The sequence below is a fragment of the Gastrolobium bilobum genome, unplaced genomic scaffold (assembly GCF_033153095.1).
Source record: "Gastrolobium bilobum isolate Gb01-03AN ecotype WA unplaced genomic scaffold, APGP_CSIRO_Gbil_v1 utg16799, whole genome shotgun sequence".
In the NCBI taxonomy this organism is placed as follows: Eukaryota; Viridiplantae; Streptophyta; class Magnoliopsida; order Fabales; family Fabaceae; genus Gastrolobium; species Gastrolobium bilobum.
This window is the reverse complement of record NW_026895343.1, coordinates 14,110-37,326: the sequence shown is the minus strand read 5'-3', so window position 1 is coordinate 37,326 and position 23,217 is coordinate 14,110. Positions and strand designations below refer to the sequence as shown.

The following is a 23,217-nucleotide window of genomic DNA, read 5'->3' as shown; positions in this document are numbered from 1 at the left end:
TGTCTAAATTGTCATGGACAGGGGATCTCGTCGCCACCAAAGCCAACCCAAAAAGTAACAAAACGTGCCAAATTTATGCTTATGTGTGAAGCCCAATGCAACCACTTCTAACAATGTGTGGTGATATGCGATGATTTTTATGGTTGATTTGTTTCTCATTTTCATTGTCTTTTTGTCCTCTATTACAATATGGCCTCAAATTTTCCATACAAGATTCAATTTGTCACGACTAGAACCAAACATGTGCTTGTATCATTCTTTATAGAGCTTTTCAGTCTTTTTTTGGTACAATTATAAAATACAACTTAAAAATTATGAAAACTAAAATAAAATCAAGAAGGTAACCCAATAATAAACGATTAGACCCTTGTTATAACCCAAAAAAATAAAAATACACACAAAGCTCTACGATGAATTTAATCGAAAAACCCAATTAAAGCATCAATTTTATGAAAAGAATTATATATAAAAACATATAACCCATGTAATCAAACAAATATAGAATCTTAGATGTCATATATCATAAAGCAAATAAAATAACAAAAAGAACTAGATTCACATCCAACACACAGTCTGACTCTAATACCAATTATAGGAGAAATAATTAGATCAACAGAAGTGTGTAAGATTATTACGGTTTGGGATGCTAATGAATCATCATAGCTCCTTAACAAAAAAGAATACCTCTTGATGATCTATAGGTGTGCAAGAGGCTTCTCCTTTAATTTTTGTCCTCCTTTATAGAGAGCTCATCTTGGATGTATGAACCTTCCAAGCTATTCTCAAGGTAATGGAACTAGCATGTGGGTACTTGTATTTTTCTCTTGGATCTCTTGATGACCATCAACAACCTCTTAACACAAGAGAATCCTAGTTCTCCTTTGAGCTATTCTCTAGGGATGGGCATAATAACCGGTGCACCTGATCCAATTTTAGAACCGATCCATATTGAACCATAAAAACCGGTTTTTCAAACCAAATCACTAAACCTGAACCATTTTTAATATTTTAAAATAAATTACTTATAAACCGATTATAAATTTATTTGTAACCGGTTTGAACCGAACCAAACTTTTACGTCTCTGAATCTCGGTGAAATTCCCAAATCATGAAAGTAGAACCCTAATCTTTTCGCTTACGAAGCCAATCTCGAAATTATGCATTTTTTCCACATTTTCTAATACATTCGACCATTCAACAGATCTCCACAGTCCCTTTCTAGTTTTATTTGGGTAACTGGCGAAATCGTACACGTGCAACAGGGTACGATATTTTTATTTATTCGGTGTTCCTTTTAATCTTTTTAGATACGAATTCTATTTTGTGGTATTGCATCCTATTTCCCTTTTTGTTCGGTTACGAATTAACCCGTTGTTCGGTTACGAATTCTATTTCTCTTTTTGTTTATGGTATTGCATTCAGGGTTCACACCTCATCGAGCTGTTCAAATTTTGTGGAACTGGGTGTTCAATTTCGTGTGTTTAGCTTTGTTTATATATGTACTCTGTCTTCAGTTTTTGTTTATCTAAGTATTATCACTCAATTTTATCAAGGTATGAGTTCAGTTGCAAATGGTATTGAACACTTGAATAACATTTTATAACAGTTAAGAATTTATGTTAATGTAATTTATGTGTCTTAATTATGCTGGGGTTTATCGTGATTGACTAGTTATGGGTTTGATTGCAAGTAGATTGTGTATTGAAGTTACTTCTGCATCGAAGATTGCTTTTATATCTGAGGAATTGTGCATTGGATGCGGTATTTGTGTTAAGGTATTGAATATGCTGTTATTGTGAGAAAAAATGTAATTAATAAGTGTTAAGGTACTGAATCAATTTTCCAAATGATAGTTTGTATATTGTGAACTTTGCTGTTAGAGTTTCTTGGAAATTAGCTGACCCACGGGCTGCAGCTGTAACTTCTATTCTGGGGTTTAGCATGTTTGAGTACTTCATCTTGAAATTTTCTTTGTAATTCCTGATTTTTGTGCTTCATTTTTACTTTTTTTTCTGTAAATAATAAAACAAAAACCTACAACTCAAGCTCTATAATCTGATACAAGTTCCTGCAGCTTGGTAATCACAATTTTTCTTGCATGCACTTTATGTAAGAAAGACATTACTTACATGCGCTTTTTCTCAAACTCTCATTTGCACCATTGGTTTGATATTTTAAAGTGAGGATATGGGTGATAGTTAATGAAAAATAGTTCTTGTACTTGTAGATACTGATATTTTCTGTTGATAAGTGAACACATTTTATAAACTGAAATAAAAAACTGATATGTTGCTTTGAGTTTGTGTAACACCCTTTATCACATTCAGATACAGTAGAGATTGATTTTCATAAAACTAAAATAAGGGGAAGAAGGATAAACGACAAAAGCAAAATATGTTTTAATATGTGTTTCATATTGTCCAAGCAATAACATTAGTTCACTGAATCTAAAGTCATGCTATGATTGCAGGACATTTCATTGGGTGTTGCATTGGGTTCTGCAACTCAAATTAGCATGTTTGTGGTAAGACACTCTCAATTTTAATATGTAAATGGATACTTTCATTTAGATATTAATTGCTTTTTGGAGTAATGAAAGCTTATGCAATTACAATATAGGTTCCTCTATGCGTGACTGTTGCTTGGATAATGGAGAGAATGTGCTCAGCTGTAGAATATTTCGTACTGTAATATATTTGGTGGTGAAATGAAGTGTATCTTTGAAAGTAAATGCTTTTGTTCCATTTGTCTTCTGTTTTTAGTACAGAATGCAATTTATGTTGTAAAACATGTAATGGATGATATAATTGGCTCATTGTTTTCATGTGTTTGACATGCGACGGTGACTTGATTTTGTAATAGCAGGGGGTTAATAAAGATCAAATTTGATTATGATCGAGTAGCTATTGTAGGATGTAAAGCTCATAAGTATAGCAAAATTTCATAACTATAACATGGTTTTTGGCACAGTGCAAAAAGTTGGAAAAAAGAAAAAAATTCTTCTTTAAAACCGGTTCGGAAATAGTTCGGAAATGGTTCGGAACCGGTTCAGAAGTGGTTCGGAACTGGTTCGGAAGTGGTTCTAGTTCGAAACCGGTTTGAAACCAGTTCATAAACGGTTCGGAAGTGGTTCTAGTTCGAAACCGGTTTGAAACCAGTTCATAAACGGTTCGGATCGAACCGGTTTGAAACCACTTCCGAACCGGTTTCATTTTTTATAAAAAACCAGTTCGGTTCGGTTCTTCAAAAAAACCGGTTCGGGTCGACCCATGCTCATCCCTACTATTCTCATATTAGTTAGGCCCAATTTGGACTTTTACTCTAATATGAGTCCAAAACCAAAAACACATTAAGAGCATACTTACACTACTATAAAATGTTGAAATTGCAACAAAAATATGTCCAAATTTCCATCGCTAAATGTCGAACACAAATTTTGTCGCATTTTCGTCATTAATTGTGATGGAAAACACTTCCATCACAATAATGGAATATTTGTGACAGATATTATGACGAAGTTTTTTATGACGAGAATCGGTGGCAAGACTAGGGAGTAGAGCTTGCGATGACGGTGTGTTTATATCCGTTGCAATATATATGGGGAAGGTTCAAGAGTAACTTATGCATCAGGCATTTCATAATAATATGACTTCACGAAAATCAACATCTTCATCATTTATTGTACTCATTGGGTCTTCTGCACCTTGAATCACGCTTCTAAGACCGGTAATAATATAAATCTTTGGGATAGACCAAGATATTTGGGAAGAAGTGTCTATAAGTAGGGGAGGACTATATGCAAGAGATAAAGTAGGAGAAAAAGGCATCCCACCAACATAAGGTGAAAACTATGCATCAGTAGTTGACATGAGCTGTCGAAATCGCGCAAATTAATAAAATCATGTTTCTTGAAATTTGTAGTAGAGCGTCAACTTGAGTCGTCTCTCAAGGAAATCATAATGATTAAAATCGCAGATTAAAATAGAAAATAAAAAGGGGTATTTTGTTCATTTTGAATAAGAATTAAAACAGAACGTAAAAATTGAAATTGAAATTTGTAATTTAAATAACCAACATAAGGTTAGAATTCTTGGGACGTCTTTCCTCGGATAAAAAGATATCATAATCGTGATTGATCTCAATTGAATCAGAATCCTTGTTTTCAATTAAGAACCCTCTCTAAGCGATCACTTAGCGTTTGATCAAATACGGTGTTTCTACTCATACAGTCACAGAGTATTAGCCCGTTTGACTTAAGGTCATAGGGTTAATCAACCTAATCCTCAAATCTGATGATTAATCTCTTTCCATAATCGCAATCGTGAATCTCAGATTGAATATCCACAATCGTATGATATCAATCTGAGTTTGGAAGAGAAACGAATCTGATTTAAAGAAAAACGCAGATCCTCAAGACTAATCCATGGAATCCATTATCCTTAAGTTGATCAAAGGGTGCTTAGCCTAGCATGGCTAAGATAAACATAATTTAAAATTAGAAAGAAGAAGAACAGAAATTGAATTAATCTCCAGAAATAATTTGTCGATCGTACAAACTCTCAAATGAAGACTACTGACTAGAAGAAAATTAGACTCTTAAAATATTTATATATACTAATCATTAGAGTTTAAAAACTTAAGTATCACAACAATAAGTCAATAATATAATAATAGTTTAGTTAAAGACAAAAAATTATTAATATGCCGTAATTAATGTTCTTAATGTCTAAACGGGCCTACCATAATTAATAGATAGATAAATTTAGCAATGATAATACGTGATAACTCCGAATTAAATAGAATTATTAAATAGTCATATTTAATAAAGAAATTGTTCTTTAAAGCCGTACCGAGTTATCAAAATGCAGTTGACATCATTAAATTGAAAATTGGAGTAAAGGTAACAAATTAAGGACAAGTAAATGGTAGGTCATTTATTTCTTTTGTATGTTACATCAGAAGAGAAACGGAATCTAACCCATTCGTTCTTCCTTCCCCAATTCACCAATAAAAATTTAGTAAAAGAAGCCCATCGCTCAAAACAAGAAGAAGAATGCATTGCATATGATTGGGAAATGGTATCGTTGAATCATGTATCTAATTTATCAATCGAAGATTTATTTCCTTATGTTACGAGTCTCGCGATATAATGTCGGCGCGGGCGAGACGATGTTAAAACAGTTTCTGAATGAAAATCACCTAACGCTTCGTTGAACTTTTGCAAAGCCCACAATTAAGGGTCGCCACGTATCCAAACTGATCAATCTTGATGGAGCACACGTAGGAGAGGGGTCCACTTTTCTGGCTCAACATTTATTGCCTGGTTTCATCTAGCACATCAACAAACTCTATTCCATTTTAGGAATCCATATTAATTTAAAAATTATAATATTACTCTGCAGTAAAATTATGTCCTATGAGGCTATCAAAAAAAAATTTATGTGCTATGATTTTAAGTTTATGATATTTTGAGATTTCAGTATTGTTTAGGAAATTTTAAAAATAGTAACAATGTTTTGATACATTTATTTTATAAGAAAGAAATAAAATTTTCAAAACACCATTTATTCTTTTTACAAATTTCAAAATGACATGTAAAGGATATAGTGAGAAAAATATTTATCATTTTAAAAGATATAAATTTATATTATTTTAAATGAAATTACTGTATTTAAGTAATTTTTTTATCTATTATATGCTCATCATACTCTTACCTTTTCTCTCTTTCTAATTTGTGGCGATGGAAAGAGAATATAAAAAATTACTGGATATGCATCAAAATAAAATATATTCTTTATAATGATAAATATTTTATCTTTTTATTTGTGAACAAAAACTCTTCCTTAAAAAATAGAAAATAATTACAAAGATGGAAGATATATTTTTGGAAAAAATATTTCTCTTTTTCAATGATATAATTTTATATCATTTTAAATGAAATAATCATATTTTAACACATATTTTTTATATTCTCTCTTCCACAAAATCAGGAAAACAGATAAAGAAAGAATATTTCAAAAGAGAAAGAAGATAAAAAAATCCATCCGAACAAAATTTAACAAAATAAAATTGTGTTATTTAAAAAGATAAATATTTTCTCAATTTTTTTAAAGTAATTTTTTTGTTTTAAAATATTATTATTATTATACTAGTTTTAAAATATTATTTGTTGCATAATAATAAGGAAAAAGTGTTTGTCATTTTAAATGACAGAAAGTTATGTCATTTAAAGAGAAATACAGACACAGAAAATTTAAATTTTAAATTAAAAAAAATCACTCACTTTCTCTCTCCCATGATTTTCATTTTTCTGTATCTATCTCTCTCCTAAAATGATATAAATTATGTCATTTAAAATCACACACACAAAATCCTAATAATAAATAGATATGACAAGTGATTTAAATATGAAGTTTGTTTTAATCCTTTGCTTAAGTAGGGTGTGTGTGATTATGACCAGCAGTGTACGGCTCGTGCTCTTTCTCTTTCCTATGCGGTTTTTTCCGTGCGAGCCGAGCCGGGAGCGCATGTGTCAACAACCGTGAATGCGTTCTTTGTTTCTGTTTTTCTCTCTCTCTCTCTCTTTTGCTACGCGTTTTACTCTCTCTCTCTCGGCCCCTATATTAATTGTGTACTCGCTCTCCGTCACTCGCCGGCTCCGGCGATTATTTCAGATCAATCGCCGGCGATCCCGTCACTCCCCCATCATTTCCTTCTTTCATCGGCACCGTTTCAATTCGTACCCCCGCGAATTTCAGGCGCGTGCGGTTCTTTCCAAATTCTAAGATCTTATCGTTTCGGTTCCGATTTGGATTGACGCAATTTGAGACGTTCCTGTGTAGTGCGGGACGGTAATGTGGCTGAGAATTTAAGGTTCTGGCATTGCTCCTCGAACTCGAAATTTTCGGTTCGTTTAAGGTTTGAATCTGGTACCAGTTTATTTGGATCTTGGGGGTTCGGAATCGAGGAAGCCGAAATTGAAGTGTATTCGTTTTGTCATCATTATTATTATTACTATTACTATTCGATTTTGAATAAACATTTTAGGGTTTGGTTTTGTATTGAGTGCATTGCATTGATCGAAGAGTGGATGGTATGAAGGAGGCGTTGTTAGGGGGAGAGAGGAAGAGAGAGAAGTTGGTTTGGGAAGGGTTGATGATGATGATGGGTTTGAAGGGAGAGAGTAATAATAAGGTTGAGAAGCTAAGGAATTCAGTGGTTGCGGCAACGGCGTCGTCGAGGTCATCGAAAATGAAGCTATGGATGATACGTGCGACCACATCGGTGTTACTGTGGACGTGCATCGTTCAGTTAACTGCGTTCGGTGATATGTGGGGGCCTAGAGTTTTGAAAGGCTGGCCTTCTTGTTTTACCCATGAATCCGCTCTCATTGAATTTCCTTCTTCTGCGCACCCAAGAGTTCTACCACCCAAGAGTCAGTTACTTTACTCATTTTCATTTGGATTACACTCTGTTTGTTGCTTGTTTTGTGTGTTTTCCAAAAGAATTGGTTTTGTTTGGTTAGCTTTATACATCATTAATTGAATTGACCTGTAGTTTGGTTTTTGCCAGGGGTTTATAAAAACAACGGTTACCTGATGGTGTCGTGCAATGGAGGACTGAACCAAATGAGGGCAGCGGTGAGTGGTGGTTTGCACATGCATTTGCGTTTTCCTTTGTTCAACTGAGCTGTGATTTAGTGTTTCAGTTTGATTTACTGATTCTATGATGTAATTTGTACAGATATGTGACATGGTGGCCATTGCAAGATATTTAAATGTCACGCTTATAGTCCCCGAACTGGATAAAGCGTCCTTTTGGGCTGACCCCAGGTGAGTTTTGTTAGGTTGGGGAGGTTTTCTTGAACTAGGGATCTCTTCTCAATGACTGTTTATTGCTTTTATTTCAGTGAGTTCCAAGATATATTTGATGTGGATCATTTTATTACATCCTTGAGAGATGAGGTGCGGATATTGAAGGAGTTGCCTCCTAGACTTAAGCTGAAAGTGGAAAATGGGTTACTTTACAGCATGCCGCCGATTAGTTGGTCTGACATATCTTACTATAAGAACCAGGTATTTTTTTTATAATCCTTGGGCCAATGAGTTAAAGAGTTTAAATATGTTCAACCCTTAGATTAGTGTTGTGATGTTAACTTTGATACCATGTCTCTTGATTTTATTGTTTCCAGTTTGTTTTGTGGTTTACTAATTAAAATGAAAATGGTATCATTATTCTTTCAGATTCTACCTTTGATACAAAAGTACAAAGTTGTCCATTTAAATCGAACAGATGCTCGGCTAGCCAATAATGGCCAACCTTTAGAGATTCAGAAGCTGCGTTGCCGAGTCAATTTTAGTGCTCTTAGATTTACTTCTCAGATTGAGGAATTAGGCAGAAAGGTGATCAAGCTGCTGAGGCAAAATGGCCCATTTCTGGTGCTTCATCTTAGGTATGAGATGGACATGTTGGCATTTTCTGGTTGTACTCAAGGTTGCAGCAGTGATGAGGTGGAAGAATTGACAAGGATGAGGTGAGTAGTTTGCTTAGTTCAGCTTTTCTGTAATTTTCAAAATTTTCAATCATGGCGGAGGTTGAAAGGAGATTGCACATGAATCTTTCTCAAATTTCACTTTCCTGTCCCTTGGCAGATATGCTTATCCTTGGTGGAAAGAGAAAATGATAAATTCTGATTTGAAAAGAAAAGATGGTTTGTGCCCTTTAACACCTGAGGAGACTGCCCTCACACTTAGGGCTCTTGACATTGATCAAAACATTCAAATCTACATTGCAGCTGGGGAAATATATGGTGGGGAAAGGAGAATGGCAAGTCTTGCAAAGAACTATCCAAAATTGGTAACTAACTTCTGGCTTAGGAAACCTGTTAGTTGTGATGCTTGTTTCTGTTTAATTTCCTCTTATTGTTTGTCATTTTGATTTTTTGAAACAGGTCAGAAAGGAAACACTGTTGGAACCATCTGACCTTCAGTTCTTCCAAAATCATTCCTCTCAGATGGCGGCACTTGATTATCTTGTCTCATTAGAGAGTGATATCTTTGTTCCTACATATGATGGAAATATGGCCAAAGTAGTTGAGGGCCATCGCAGGTAAAGTTTGACTAATAAGAAATGTTATTTGTCTACCCGATAAACTAATTTTTCAAATTTTAATTTTTTTTTCTTCCAATGGCAGTAGTAAACTTATTTTATTATAATTCTGTGGGAGAATATTTTTTGTCCACTTGAAAGTGGCAGTTTCTGACATAGTTTAAAAGTCTCAAGCACAGTTCTATTTTTCTCCGAATACTTTTCCGCCTTATTGTTATGAATTGTGAGCACTTCAGTGCCATGTGAGATAACTTGTATCCTCCAATGCTTATACAGATATCTTGGGTTCAAGAAGACGATTTTATTGAACAGAAAGCTCCTAGTTGATTTGATAGATCAATACAATAATGGAGTATTGAACTGGGATGAATTCTCTTTAGCTGTGAAGGAAGCTCATGCTGATCGGATGGGTGGTGCAACTAAAAGATTGGTAATCCCTGACAGGCCCAAAGAAGAGGATTATTTCTTTGCCAATCCAGAGGAGTGTTTACAACCGTTAGATGATCTGTTGAGTAGTGCAACGTGAGTGATGTGTTTGGAAATAATGGAAGTTACCTGTGCCCTCTCCTGGTGCACTTGATTTTCTTCCACGAATACTAAGATAGGTCTCTACGCAGTTATAGCAAAGATGACAGCTTTTTGTATCAAAGAGGCAGTCATAGTGCCTGTTAGAAGAAGGGGTAGGGGGGATACACTTTTCATGAAAGCTCAAGAAGGTCAAGCAAATTAACCGGGGAATACTTTATATATAGAATATGCAAATAATCCATCACTTTCATGTATAGAAGCTACCCTGCCATTACAGGGTGAGAGCAGATCAATCTGCATTGTACACGGAGGGATTCATATACAAATTTGGATTTCTGGAACTGCAGCTCGTGGAAGCTTTTTCACTTGGTACCTCTCATTTTTTATTTTTTATTTTTTACTTCTCTTCTGAGTATATATAACATAAAAAAAAATTTCTCCTTCAGCACGCTTTTTTTATCCATCACGATCATTTGTGATTTTATGGATTACCCTCACTATAAAATTTGTTTGTTCGTGTAGATTATTGCCTCCTTATTTCTTTTCTTTTGGTCATTATTCAGGAATTGGTAGGTTGCATGACTTTTTTGTATTTTCTCTAATTTATATTTACATTTTCACTTCACTGTGAATGCCATTTTTCGGTTGTTCTTAATATAGTTGTTAAAATCTCGATTTGTCACTACGATTTTACGCTTTTGTGATTCTTTTTTATCAAAATGATTTTATCAATATTCCAAACGCTTTTACGTTTTTACAATTTTTTACGATTTTTTTACAATACGATTTTACGATTTACGATTTTTTAGTTCCTTTTCGATTTTATTTAAAATCTCGATTTTATAAACATTGGTTCTTAATTGCTAAATAATACCAACTTATCCATCAACCCTCAAATAGATCTGAACCAATAAACACGTGTGAACGGGGAACTCTGGTCCCCTTGTGACTATCTTTCTAACCTGTGGTTTGGATGGAACTTAGCTGTTTTATTGGTTGGAGTGCTTATCTTATAAGTAGGCGAATTGTAGTTGGAGTGGGCTTTCTTTGTTGAGAGTCTTTATTATTACAGAGTGAGACAGATGACAAACACAACCAATCAAAGCCAGTCAAAAGTGGTCCATTGGGTTTTTTTGGCTTATTCCATTATATCATCAGTAATGATATGATTTATGTGATCGTTGGAGGAAATATATCCTTTGTTTTTTTGACGTAGTGGTGTCAAGTATCGGTTGTATTGTAATTTGTCAGATTCGGGGACTACGGCTTTGTATTATTTTGGCTTAGTCTGCATCCTCATGTTTCATACAATTATTGTTGCTTCATGATGAAATATCTTGTATATTGATCTAAACATAATTAGAAGGGGAAAAAGTTTCTGCAGTTAATGCAGATAAGTTATCTGCATTTATTTCTAAAACGATGTCGTTTTGATATTGAAATCTTAAAAAATTAGAAATATAAAGACTATTATAATCCTGAAATAAATTAAAATTACAAAATACCATGATTTTCGTAAACGATGTCGTATTGGACTTATTGCAGATAATTTATCTGCAGACCGCAGAAAAAGCGAACCCTAATTAGGATCCTTGGTGTGGTAATTCTGTGACGGAGTTTAAAGTTGTTACTCTAAATTTCTAGTAATCAACTAACATTCATTCAAACCATTAAACGTAGCCCTCTGGTAAGTTTCAAAGATCGTAATGGTGGCACACTGAGGACCCCATAAATCTTGTAGATTTATATTTGATAGCGTTAATTTATGGGCTTCTTCACTATTCTCATGTTATAGAAAATAGTTATCTCTTATCATAAATACATACCCATGACTTAAAAAAATAAAAAAATAAAATACAGTATAATTTTTGAAGAATGTATAGGATAAAAAACTATTGTCCTACGTCACGAGTAATTTTTTCCTTTAATTTATTGCATTATTTACTTATACTCTGTTGCTATTTGTTGTCTGAAATTAGACAACTAAAGAACGAACAAAAATAATATAGACTCGTTTACCAAAAAAATAATAAAAATAATATAGACTCGGGATTAGGGTTATCATTAGATTTATTCGTTGACGTGCTGTGGTCCATGGAAAAAAAGTAAGGATTTACAGGCTTGAAACCAATCAAACACAGACATGTCCTCAATTTAGATTGGAAATATTGCGTTACGGTGGTTAAATTATAGCAATCAACCGAGCATCTAAATAATGTCTGCGATGAAATTACGGTCTTCGTTCAGAATAGACAAGAGAAAAGCTAAATATAGTTTGGGGTAATTCCAAAAGAGAACGAAAAGGTGAAATGAAAAGCCGGACATGTTTAGAAAAGCTTTTAATTAAGCGTTATTTATTTTATTTTACATGAGATAAACAACTCTCCTATACACATAGAAAGGGTTGGGTTTCACCACTTTTTTTCCTCTCTCCTCTTATCTATGGATCTCACTTATACTTTTATTTCTATAACATGAGGTAATTTTTTTCCTGCAACATAAGAAAAATATATTCCTTCAATTAAATATGGTGATCAGCTGAAAAGCTTGTTTGCAAAAATAAATCAAAACTAATATGCAAGACTCAACAGAAAATTAGCCGTTTGAAGAATAGTGCCCGGATAGCAACCATTATTCGTTGTGAGGAAAGGTTATTACTAAAAGGCACCTTGTTTTACAATTTGTTTTATTTCATCACATATTCTTTAAAACATAAAAATCGAACTCTGATTGAAGTCATTTTCATTGTGCAAAGTGCGAACATCATCCAAAGCGCACAATTGTGTGCTTCATCTTTTACAGTAGTAGTATTATTAGTGGATCACCACATCAAGGAATATCCTAGAATTTCAATTCCTAATTTGTCAAAAGCCAAAGTAGCAGACAAGACGATATTAATTAAACCAACATTTTCTGAAACTCTGAATCCAATCGATGACTTCCAAACCAGGAACATTTTCAACAAAATGAGCTTCAAAGGCAGAGAGTTTCGAGACAGAAAGGAACTAGCCTTGAAATATAATACATGGAAATAAGCCAAATCCTTGCACAATAATTAATGCACTCATCATGTTAACGGAATCTAGAAGATCATTGGGAAATTGAAAGGATAATATGAAGGAGATCCCAACAAAATCCTCATAATTTTTTTCTCGTTTTATTTAATTATTGTTTGAATGATCCAAGAATCCACCTAGGAAAAAGGGTCAGGTGAACATATTAAAGCTTTGTTCGATTAAATCTACATTGCGTGGATATACGTTGCTTTTGCACCAAGTAAGGATCAGCCACAACGTTTCTCTTAATTAACAACGCTTGTCAAATGCCATTATCGAGTTAATTAACTAACTACAAGTCTACAACAATACCACACGTGGATTAACTGATAAGGAATTATTTTAATTTAACTAGTGATCTTGAGTTTGAATTTTTACTAACGAATTGTATGAAAACCTAGTACGAAGATCTTTTCCTCTCATGTAATCTTACTGACTCGAATGAGACTAATTTAATAATCGATTCAACAATAGTTGCCGCCATGTGTTGTTGTGTCAAAAGCTTGAGCTTAAAGCCATTGATTCTTGCTTAGATTTCATTTTAATATGCTAGACAAGTGACAATCTTTGTTACTAACGAGGCCTCATAGACTTATCTGGATTATATAGTGAGGGTGATGGTTTGGTTGGTGCCATGCACTTACTATTAGGTCAGCCACGCCCTTTCTGAAATAATTTCACGTTGCTAGAAATTTCTAGTTTTTTAGTTTTTAGTGATGATTTCATGACCTTTAACTTTAGGATTTGGAATATTAACAACTGCCGCTGCGGAGTTAATGTGATTTGGCTTCAATTTTTTCCTTTTCATTATTAAATAACATAAACGTTACATCACCTTTATTTTATTTAATGAGGAATAAACGGTTTAACAGATGCTAATATAATATTTTTTTTCCTGAAGAAATAATCGCATATTATTCGTTGGATTCTTTTAAGAGTGCTTTAGCTAAGTCCGCTAGAAAGCATTAGGTGCTCTCTCGAGTTTTGGGCTTGGCAGCTAACAAAACTTCAGGCTTGGCACACTGCACCTGATCCAATGTTACTTGTTCATCACTTGGGAAGATAAAAAAAAAAAAATAGGTTGGATTCAAATCTGCTTGTTTTTGTTTTCCTCGTTTTTATTGCTTCGATTGCATAATAGTAACTGAGCAATAAATAAAAACAAAAAAACTTTCTTTTAAATGACTATACTTTTTCTATTAATTATCAATTTTTTCGAAGTTATAATTTAATTAAAGAAACATGAAAGGGAGGCAAGAAAATATGACAACAGATATTATTAAAAAAAGAATTGGGATTATGTTGTCTAGCTGTAGTGGATGACTTCTTTCCTTCAAGGAAGAATCTTCAAAAACGCCCAACCCAATCCCACCTCTTCGAGACAACATTTAATTATTAAGGAAACCAGAATCCGAAACCCTAGAAGTGAAAAGCATCCATAGCCCAACCCATTAGAAACGGGAGTGAAAAAAAGCCATAAACTACCAAAAACAGAAAGAAAAAGAAAAAGAGGCCATAAACAAGCGAATTAGGCTTGTACCGCTTAATCCATAATTAGCACCCCCAACACATGATGCCGTTATTGGAGTAGAGAAGTATTCCAGGCCTTTGTTACCTGCGCTGCCACCACAAGAAGCCCAAGGTCCAAGATTGAGGACCGGTCTGGTAACCATCTAGCTATCGATGTATAGCATTTACCCTGTGAAAGGTATCAGATTAGTGATGAGAATGAAGAAAAGTAACGAAAGAAAAAATGAGATCTTAGTCTCTTATATCAATGGCTGTGTACACTATGAATTGTATATTTGATCTGAATGGGCTAAGTGCCAATATATAGACTAAGCCCACATAAAGTTGGGCATGTGATTGTAACTGAATAACAGAATGTGAGAATAACTGAGTAACTAAGTTTGTTAGATCAGCAACAGATTTGGTTAGGCCACGCTTTCATTCCCCCGCAAGCTGAGTGGGCTTGGACTCCAAGACTCGAAGCTTGGACTTGAAGTCAAGGAATTGGGCTTTTGGCACTGCTGTAGTAAGTCCATCAGCTATCTGGTCCAACGCAGGAACATGATGAATAGAGACCGCTTTGGAGACAACTCTTTCTCGGACAAAATGGAGATCTAGCCCAAAGTGTTGTTTCCGATAGGAAAATATAGGGTTCGCCGTGAGTAGAACGGCGAAGAGGTTGTCGCAGTAAATAAGTGGAGGACGAGGGAGCTTAACATGGAGTTCGGAAAAGAGGGATTGGATCCATGTGAGTTCTTCAACGGTGGCTGCGAGACACATGTACTCCGCTTCAGTGCTGGAGCGACTGACTACATGTTGTTTCTTGGAGGACCAAGTGACTAAGTTGGATCTATAGAAGACACAGAAACCACTGGTTGAACGACGGTCATCTAGATCAGAGCCCCAGTCGGAGTCGCAGTAAGCAGCGAGATGAAAGTGCTGGGAAGGAGTAACGCTCAAACCATAGGACAGGGTACCACGCAGGTAATGTAAGATTTGTTTGACTATTTTTTAGTGTGTGTGTCTTGAGGGTTATGCATAAACTGACAAACTTTATTGACGTTGTTCTGTCCTTAAGACAGAGATGTCCAGCCCAATAGGCTGGTATGTTACTTTTGGATCTAGTGCCCTCCCCAAGGTATCTATGAAGGAGATACCCTTGAGTCAAGCAGATCACTGTGCACAGAATACTATAACGGCGTTAGCCAATAAGGTGTGTGTGTGCGCACAGTGACAACATAACAGTAAGAGAAAGAGCGTAACGTACCTTTAGGGTTTACCTTGTATTTATAGAGGTTACCTGTGGGTAGCGTGGATGGGCCTTTGGTGCCCCTGGTAAGAGCCCAGGCCTACTTGCTATGCTGTCGTATTAGGATTAGTATCCTTGACGGATGTCTATCCATGATTATTATTGATTCATATCTTGGATTGCCCCTTGTTGGGCTTACCACTTGATGAGCACCTTATATGGGTCCATAACAGTTGCCCCTCAGCTAGGCTATCTGGATATCCGGGTTGCCAGGATGAACTTATGTGCATGTTTCTTCGGGTTTGTGTTCCTGAACGTGTTCGCGTTCTTTCCGACCTTCAAACTTGTGCAATGTTTCTCGTTTTTCGAGTTTTTTCTATGTGGGGTATCCCTTGCCCCTTATGTCGACGGGCTGAGCATCAACCCGGTGAGATATTTCTCGTATCCCCAAATTTTTCTGGTTTAGGGGTACGCTTGAGCAGATGGGATTCAACTGGCGAGTTGTCCCTCAATAGCAGTATCTTGTGCTTATTCCGAGTTCATGGCTTATGCCAAGGACGATTTTTCGTCGTTCCTTATATCGGCGGGTTGAGCATCAACCGTGTTCTTACTCCGGGTTGGGAATGTGCTTAAGTTGTTGGAATCCAACTGACGGGTTGCCCTCAAGCATCATACCGTAACTGGAGTATGACTTTACGCCTTTAGTTACTTGGTCATCGGGTTTTGCATGAACCGGATGAGATAGTTTGCGCAGTAACCGGGTAACAGATGCGCTTTAGTAGCCGTGGTTCAACTGGCAAGTTTCCCCCAAGCGTCAGGTATATAACCCGGTTAATGGTTGCATATGTATATATCTTGTCGTATCTGTTGGTTCATGAGTTGTACTCATTTCGTTCTGCCACGTGCTACAACCCGCGTGCTTTAGCGTGTCGCAGCCGTTCTATGCCAATTTCACGTTTCGTGCGCATTTATTGCAGCATCGTTTCAGTTGTCTAATCATTGCTTTTGAAGTGAATTGGCAGGAATGACCCTGCCCCTTGGCTTTCTGCGTGCTGTGGTTTCCGCCCATGATGATTGCGGTTTCACCCCACGATTGTTGCAGTTATTACTTACTCGTGCAAAGACCTTAGTGATCCTGACCTTTGCCATTCGCAACCCTTAGGATCACCAGCCATGCTTATATAAATCTTCATCGCACATTCATGCTTTTGTTTCCCTTCTGAGCATTGTTCCTGTGTGTTTCTTAGAGTGTCAGCGTCAACCGCATTTCTCCATCTCCTGCTACTTCACCTCTTTCGTCAGGTATTTCACTTATCTTCTACCTTTTATTTCCTCTGTTTTGAGGTGCCTGCATTTGGCCTTTGTTCGGTAGCATGCTTTTGCAATTTTGAGTTGTTTGTCCTGCATATGTTGAACTTCTGTTAGTTTCTCCAAAGTTTGCACTTGCCAGAGCTTGTGCATTACTTCTTATCCTTCTGGTGTTTATCACATTCACCACTTTGTCTCTTTCGTCCCCTCTGTGCTATCTTAGCATTTTTTAGTTTTTGACCGAATGAGGGGGGAAAACCCTTCTTCTTCAGCTTTGTGTTATAAGGGGGAGAAGGAGGAGAATTCTGAGTTTTTCAAAAAGATTCCACCTGGTGCCTGCTTCTGGCTTTGGGGGATTCCAAGGACCGAGGAAGAGGAACGGGAAGCCATGCTTCGTGGTTTCCGTGTTGGTAGATCTCGGAGAAGGGCTGGGATTTCCACTAGGGAGTTAGGGCATCCCCGAGGTAGAGGCGCATCTAATCGAGCTAGGGGTCGTCTTACCACTACAGCTTGGCCAACTGCTCGGTAGTGAAGCTCACCTTCACTGAAAAAAATGGGCAGACTTCGTCAGTCTGTCCATAATGACCTAGATAGAGTCGCAGCCAACCTGAGTCTTCGGCAAACCCACCACGAAGTCCATGGAAATGCTCTCCCATTTCCACTCCGGGATCTCTAGAGGTTGAAGCTTACCATACGGCTTCTGGTGTTCTATCTTCACCATCTGGAAAATCAACCACTTGGACACATACACAGCTATGTCCTTCTTCATACCCGGCCACTAGAAATTTCTCTTCAAGTCTTGATACATCTTTGTAGCACCAGGGTGAACTGTGAACTGGCCCTTATGGGCCTCTGCGATAACCTCTTTTGTCAAAGGACCTCGAGGAACCACAATCCTCTTCTGGAACAACAAAAGTCCATCCTCATTCCAAGACACACCGTCTTAGTTCTTCACGTAAACGAGGAACTCTCTCTGCAGTTGCGCATCTTGGATCTTCTTCATAAGCTCATTCTTGACTCTTACAGTCTCCATCTCGAGAAGTTCACCTCCAAACAAGGAAGTCACCATCATATCTCAAAATTTCTCGATAACATCAAAGTCACCAATCGACAAACTGGATAGACTCACGAATTTCCGACTCAAAGCATCAGCTACCACATTGGCCTTGCCAGGATGGTAGAGAATTGTGACATGGTCCCCCCACGAGAGGACGAACCGGTTTGCTCTAGTGGGAGCCCAAGAGAGCCCCTTTTCTTTTTCTTTTACCGAGATGTCGTAACTCAGCTCAGCATCTGTTTCCGTTGACCGAGTTTCAGATTGATCTCTTGAACCATCTTCAGATAGCCCCTACCCAGCTTCATCCCAATGGTTGGGGTTTTATTAAAGCCTTTTAGCGTTTTTGTGCATATCTTGCTCTACCCGCTTCTGTTTGTGTTTTCTTCTTCTTTTTTAAAGTGTTGACTCCTCGAACCGATCATGAACCGGCGGAGCGAAAGGGTTGGATTACCATTCGAGGTATCCCAGGATGCAAACACTTTCGAGTTTACACTGATTCTTTCAAGAACTTTAAAGACAAGTTCTTTAAAGTTTCCGCACCTCCCGGCAAGGGTGCATGGTTTATTGATAACCGTAATGCCGAGAACCTGGAGGAAAAATTTCCCTTGTATTGGTCATTCAACCATTGTCAACTTCCCCCTTCGAGCTACCGCTTCAAAGAGAACGAATTGAGTCTGTCTTATGTCGACAATGCCATTGCCATTGGTACATATCTGCAATCGCATAAGCATGCTAGTGTCGCATCCCTTTTTTTCAAGACCCAAGAGGATCTTGATGTTGAATTGAGTATGGATCATTTCCTCCCAACCCATATATGCATATTTGTTGTATTTCTGTTGATGATTATATCTCATTGTTTCCTCTTTGCAGTTCCCACTATGGAGAACCAACAAAATGAGCCCCCTAGCTGGTTGTTGGTTTTAAACCAATCTAAGGCTAGCTCTGTTGGGTTGCCTAAGAAGAGGAAAGCCTCAGAGCTTTCAAGAGATGACTCTAGCAAATCCAAAGGCGCGTCGGCTGCCAAAGGTACTACTACTGCGGGAAGTACCAAGGACAAGGCGGGCGCTGCTGACACCCGTGCTTCTGCCTCTACTCATCAAACAATGAAAGCCCCTCCTCCTCCACCACCCGAGATGACGAAGCACATGGTATGGCAAGGTAGAATGAACAACACTCTTCGAGATGCAATTTGTGCTCCCAAGCCCTTCTACAATGCATCCGCGCTTACAGCTGCCCAGATTAGGGAGGTGGAAGAGTTGGAGTTATGTTGTATGAAGATGGCCGGGTTGGCCAGACCGTTGCTAACTCTTAAGCAAAAGTATATGCGTTCTTTGAACGAGGCATCTGCATCTCGGGAGGAGAAGGCCAAAACGTATGTGGAGCTTTTGAAGGTGAAGCATGACTTGTCTTCTCTAAAGGAGAAGTATGACCAAACTGCGGCCCAGCTGGTGAAGGTCAAAGCAGATCTCAGAAAATTTCGAGGCGAGCAAGCTGCGGAAGCTGTTAGGATGAAGGATTTCTGGATTATGTGTGAAAAGATGGAGGAGAGGGTGAAGGAAGCTGAGGGTAATGCCCAACGTTACCGTGTTGAACTTGAGAAATCAATCACCGGCTCCTTCTATAATGCCCTTAATCAACTCCAAGTACTTAATCCGAATGTGCCTTTGAATATAATTGGTTTGAATGCTCGTGCCTACGTCAGTAATGGGAAAATCATTCCCCATCCTTCTTCCTCTCCTACTGGCGACTCAGCTGTTCAATCTGAGAGAGAATGTGCTACGGTTGAGGATGGTGAAGAGGCAGCGACCAACCTGCTAAGGGCGTCGCAGCATCAGAAGACCCTCATGTGGGCAAAATGCAATGAAGGTCCGGAATTCCGGTTACTATTGTAATCTCTTGTTCCATCTGGGGTTTTTGAAGCCCCTTTTTAATTTGTAACGAATATTGCCGATTTTACTCCGGTTTTTAATTGCGTTCTTTTTGGCATTTTATCGCCTTCGTATTTTCTACTTTACGATTTGACGTCTTGCATTTTTACATCCCGAAGTCACCATAGATGCATTTATCTAGGTATTTGGTTTTTTCACCATCACCATAATCCAGCATGTTTTCCTGGAGCCGTGTTCACTTTTGCTAAAAGTTTGGCTTGTCTTTGCCTTTCTTTCAAGTGGGCTTCTGCTATTAGTATCTAAGTTTATAACTTAGTCAAAATTTGCATACTGCACCTTGTCCGAGTTTCCCCTCAACATTGTATTTGAGTTGCAACGCGGGTTGATTTTACGTTTTCAACCCGATCTCTTCCGAGTTTTGCATTAATCTGTATCCGAGTTTGACCATACACTTGGTAATTTGTCAACTCAGAATTTCACTAAACCCGTGCATCCTACGAGTTTTATATTATTGACTTGGCCGAGGTCAAAGCATTATACGAATTCCGCTTTTATGTCATTTTCCATGACGCATGTTTGTTTTGACTTTACCATTTGGGCAAGCCTGTATTAATAATGGATCTCGTCTTTATTGACGTAACCATTTGCTATAAGTTGAATTTTTTAATTCAACTTTACATAAGGTAAAGACAACACTGTCACCTGTCCCTTTTGGTTCTTAGACCGAAAGAAGGAGCATGTTGACCTGATCAGAGTCACTATGACAAATTGTACTTGTATCTCGGATTTCGTATTGATGCATCGAAAATAGATAAGGACAAATCTTTTGAAAAAGAAAAATTCCTCATTTATTGATATCAAATCGTTCGCTACATGAATTTGCTGGCATATTTGGCTTTAGTCAAATCCCTAATAGAGGAAAAAACTTCATCTAAGAAACTTAAACAAATTGAAATATTGAAATATTGGAAAGGCAGACTTCGGATTTAGCTGTGATATATCTTCAGCTTATCCGCATTCCAAGTTCGCTTTATTTCTTTGCCTTCCACTGTTTCTAGATGTAGGCTCCTTTTCCAAGCTTTTCTCTAACTCGGTATGGTCCTTCCCAGTTTGCAGCTAACTTTCCATCTCTGACATTTTTATTTCCAATATCCGCTCTCCTGAGTACCAAATCATTTTTCTCGAAAATTCTTGGCCTCACTTTCTTGTTGTATCTGACTGCCATCTGTCGCTTGGCCATCATATCCCGGCAGTGAGCTGTAACCCGAGCTTCGTCAGCAAGGTCTAACTCGGCGGTGAGTAGCTTGTTGTTCTGCTACTCGCCTTGCTTGCTACTATTCATCTTTCTCCAAGAAGGTTCTCTGATTTCCACCGGGATTATGGCTTCGCAACCATATGTCAGTCGAAAAGGGGTTTCCCCTGTTGTAGTTTGGGTACTTGTTATGTATCCCCAAAGAACAAAGTAGAGCTGCTGAACCCAGCTTTCTTCGGCATCGAACATTCATTTTTTAAGACCATTCATGATTACCTTGTTGCTGCTTCAGCTTGTCCATTTGACTGTGGGTGTTCCACAGATGTAAAGTGATGTTTGACTTGCAAGTCTTTCATCAATTGTTGGAACCTTTTATCAGCAAATTGTGTTCCATTATCAGTAACCACCTCGCCTGGTATCCCGAATCTGGAGACTATGTTCCATTCAAAGAACCTTTGTACTCTAGCTGAGGTTATTGTGGTGACTGGTTCTGCTTCTATCCACTTTGTGAAATAATCTACAGCCACAATCAACCACTTTAACTGCCCTTTTGCGGCTTTGAAGGGTCCCAGCAAGTCCATTCCCCATTTGAAAAAGGGTTATGGCGCCGAGATATACTTCTGTTCTTCAGGTGGTGAAAGAATTAGCTTGGCATGCTTCTGGCAGTTATCGCATTTCTTCACATGATCTTTAGAGTCTGCCTCCATGGTCGGCCAATAATAACCAGCTCGGAGGGCCTTTCCGGCCAAAGCTTTGCCTCCCACGTGATGGCCGTTGATTCCTTCATGTATCTCGGCCATAACATATTCTGCTTCATCCGAGTTTAAGCATTTCAGCATGGGTACGTGCAACCCCTTTCTAAACAGCTAATCCTTCACAACTGTGTATTGTGTCGCATCTCGGACCAACTTCCTGGATTCCAGTCGATCTTCTGACAATATTTCTTTCTCAAGGTATGCCACTATGGGTTGTCTCCAGTCATTTGTCGAGGTAATAACCATCACGCAACTCGGCATTGTTATGCTTTGTTGTACCATAGTTTTGTGGTTGCTTGGGTTTTTGGTACTTGCCAATTTAGACAAGATATCAGCCCGGCAATTTTCCCCTCGAGGAATATGAGTGACCTGTACTTCATCGAAGTCGGCCATTATTTCTTGAACCTAACTCAGGTACTTCATCAGTAGAGGATCTTTGGCCTGGTACTTTCCTTCTATCTGCGAAGTTACCAATTGTGGGTCACTGAAGATTTTCACCTTCTTAGCTCCGTGTTCTTTAGCCTGCATCAATCCGGCTATCGGAGCTTCGTATTCTGCTTGATTGTTCGAAGTCGGGAATCCCAAATTTAAGGAGTGCTCTATTGTTACTCCTTCCGGGCTTTCAAGTATGATTCCTGCTCCACTTCCTTTATGTTTGGAGGATCCATCTACGTAGGCCTTCCATGCATCCCCAGATTCGCTATGTTCCGAGTTCATTGGTGTTAGCTCCATTATGAAGTCGGCCAGAGCTTGTGACTTGATGGCCTTCTGACTTTCATAAGCTATGTCATACTCACTGAGCTCAATTTCCCAGTTAGTCATTCGTCCCGCCAAGTCCGGCTTGTGTAACCCCTGCCTTATAGGCTGATTGGTCTTGACTATTATTTGATGTCCCTAAAAATATGGCCGCAATCTTCTAACCGTGATCAGTAAAGCAAAAGCCACATTTTCTAGCTTTTGATATCTGACCTCTGCACCTTACAAAGCTCTACTGATAAAGTAAATTAGCTCATGGCCTTTATCAGTTTCCTTGATCAGGACTGCACTTATTGCCTCTTCCCCCACAGCCATATACAGGATCAGAATGTCTCCTGGTTCTGGCTTTGAGAGCACTGGTGGAGTTGCGAGACATCTTTTGACTTTGTCGAACGCGGCTTGACACTCCGGGTTCCAGCCTTCTATTGCTTCCTTCTTTAATAGTTTGAAGAATGGGAGGGCATTCTCAGCAGACTTTGGTAAGAACCGGGTTAATGCAGCTAATCGGCCGGTTAACTGTTGAACCTCCTTCTTATTCTGTGGCACCTTCATATCAAGTACCGCTTTGCACTTGTCAGGGTTTGCTTCAATCCCTCTGTGGGTTAACATGAAACCCAAAAACTTTCCAGCTGGGACTCCGAACGCACACTTTACCGGGTTTTGACGGATTTGATATTTCCTGAGTTTTTGAAAAGTTTGTTCGAGATCCTGGACATGGTTTGTCATATCAAATGAGTTGATGATCATATC

At 37.9% G+C, this 23,217-nt stretch overlaps 1 protein-coding gene across 1 annotated transcript; it reads left to right on the top strand.

Moving 5' to 3' along the window:
- Positions 1-6,837: 6,837 nt before the first annotated feature.
- On the top strand, positions 6,838-9,975 carry LOC133306411 (rhamnogalacturonan I rhamnosyltransferase 1-like). The gene is made up of 8 exons (XM_061506729.1): positions 6,838-7,435; positions 7,573-7,640; positions 7,744-7,832; positions 7,910-8,075; positions 8,244-8,533; positions 8,652-8,856; positions 8,951-9,108; positions 9,385-9,975. Exons 1-8 carry the CDS (start codon positions 7,096-7,098, stop codon positions 9,632-9,634), a joined length of 1,566 nt encoding a protein of 521 aa, XP_061362713.1. The 5' UTR covers positions 6,838-7,095; the 3' UTR covers positions 9,635-9,975.
- Positions 9,976-23,217: the final 13,242 nt, after the last annotated feature.

Bases quoted from the DNA above. Each gene is read 5' to 3' on its own strand.
- LOC133306411 (XM_061506729.1), top strand. From the start codon at position 7,096: ATGAAGGAGGCGTTGTTAGGGGGAGAGAGGAAGAGAGAGAAGTTGGTT. The intron at 7,436-7,572 runs GTCAGTTACTTT...GGTTTTTGCCAG, and splicing joins AAGAGTTCTACCACCCAAGA to GGGTTTATAAAAACAACGGT. The intron at 8,857-8,950 runs GTAACTAACTTC...TTTTTGAAACAG, and splicing joins CAAAGAACTATCCAAAATTG to GTCAGAAAGGAAACACTGTT.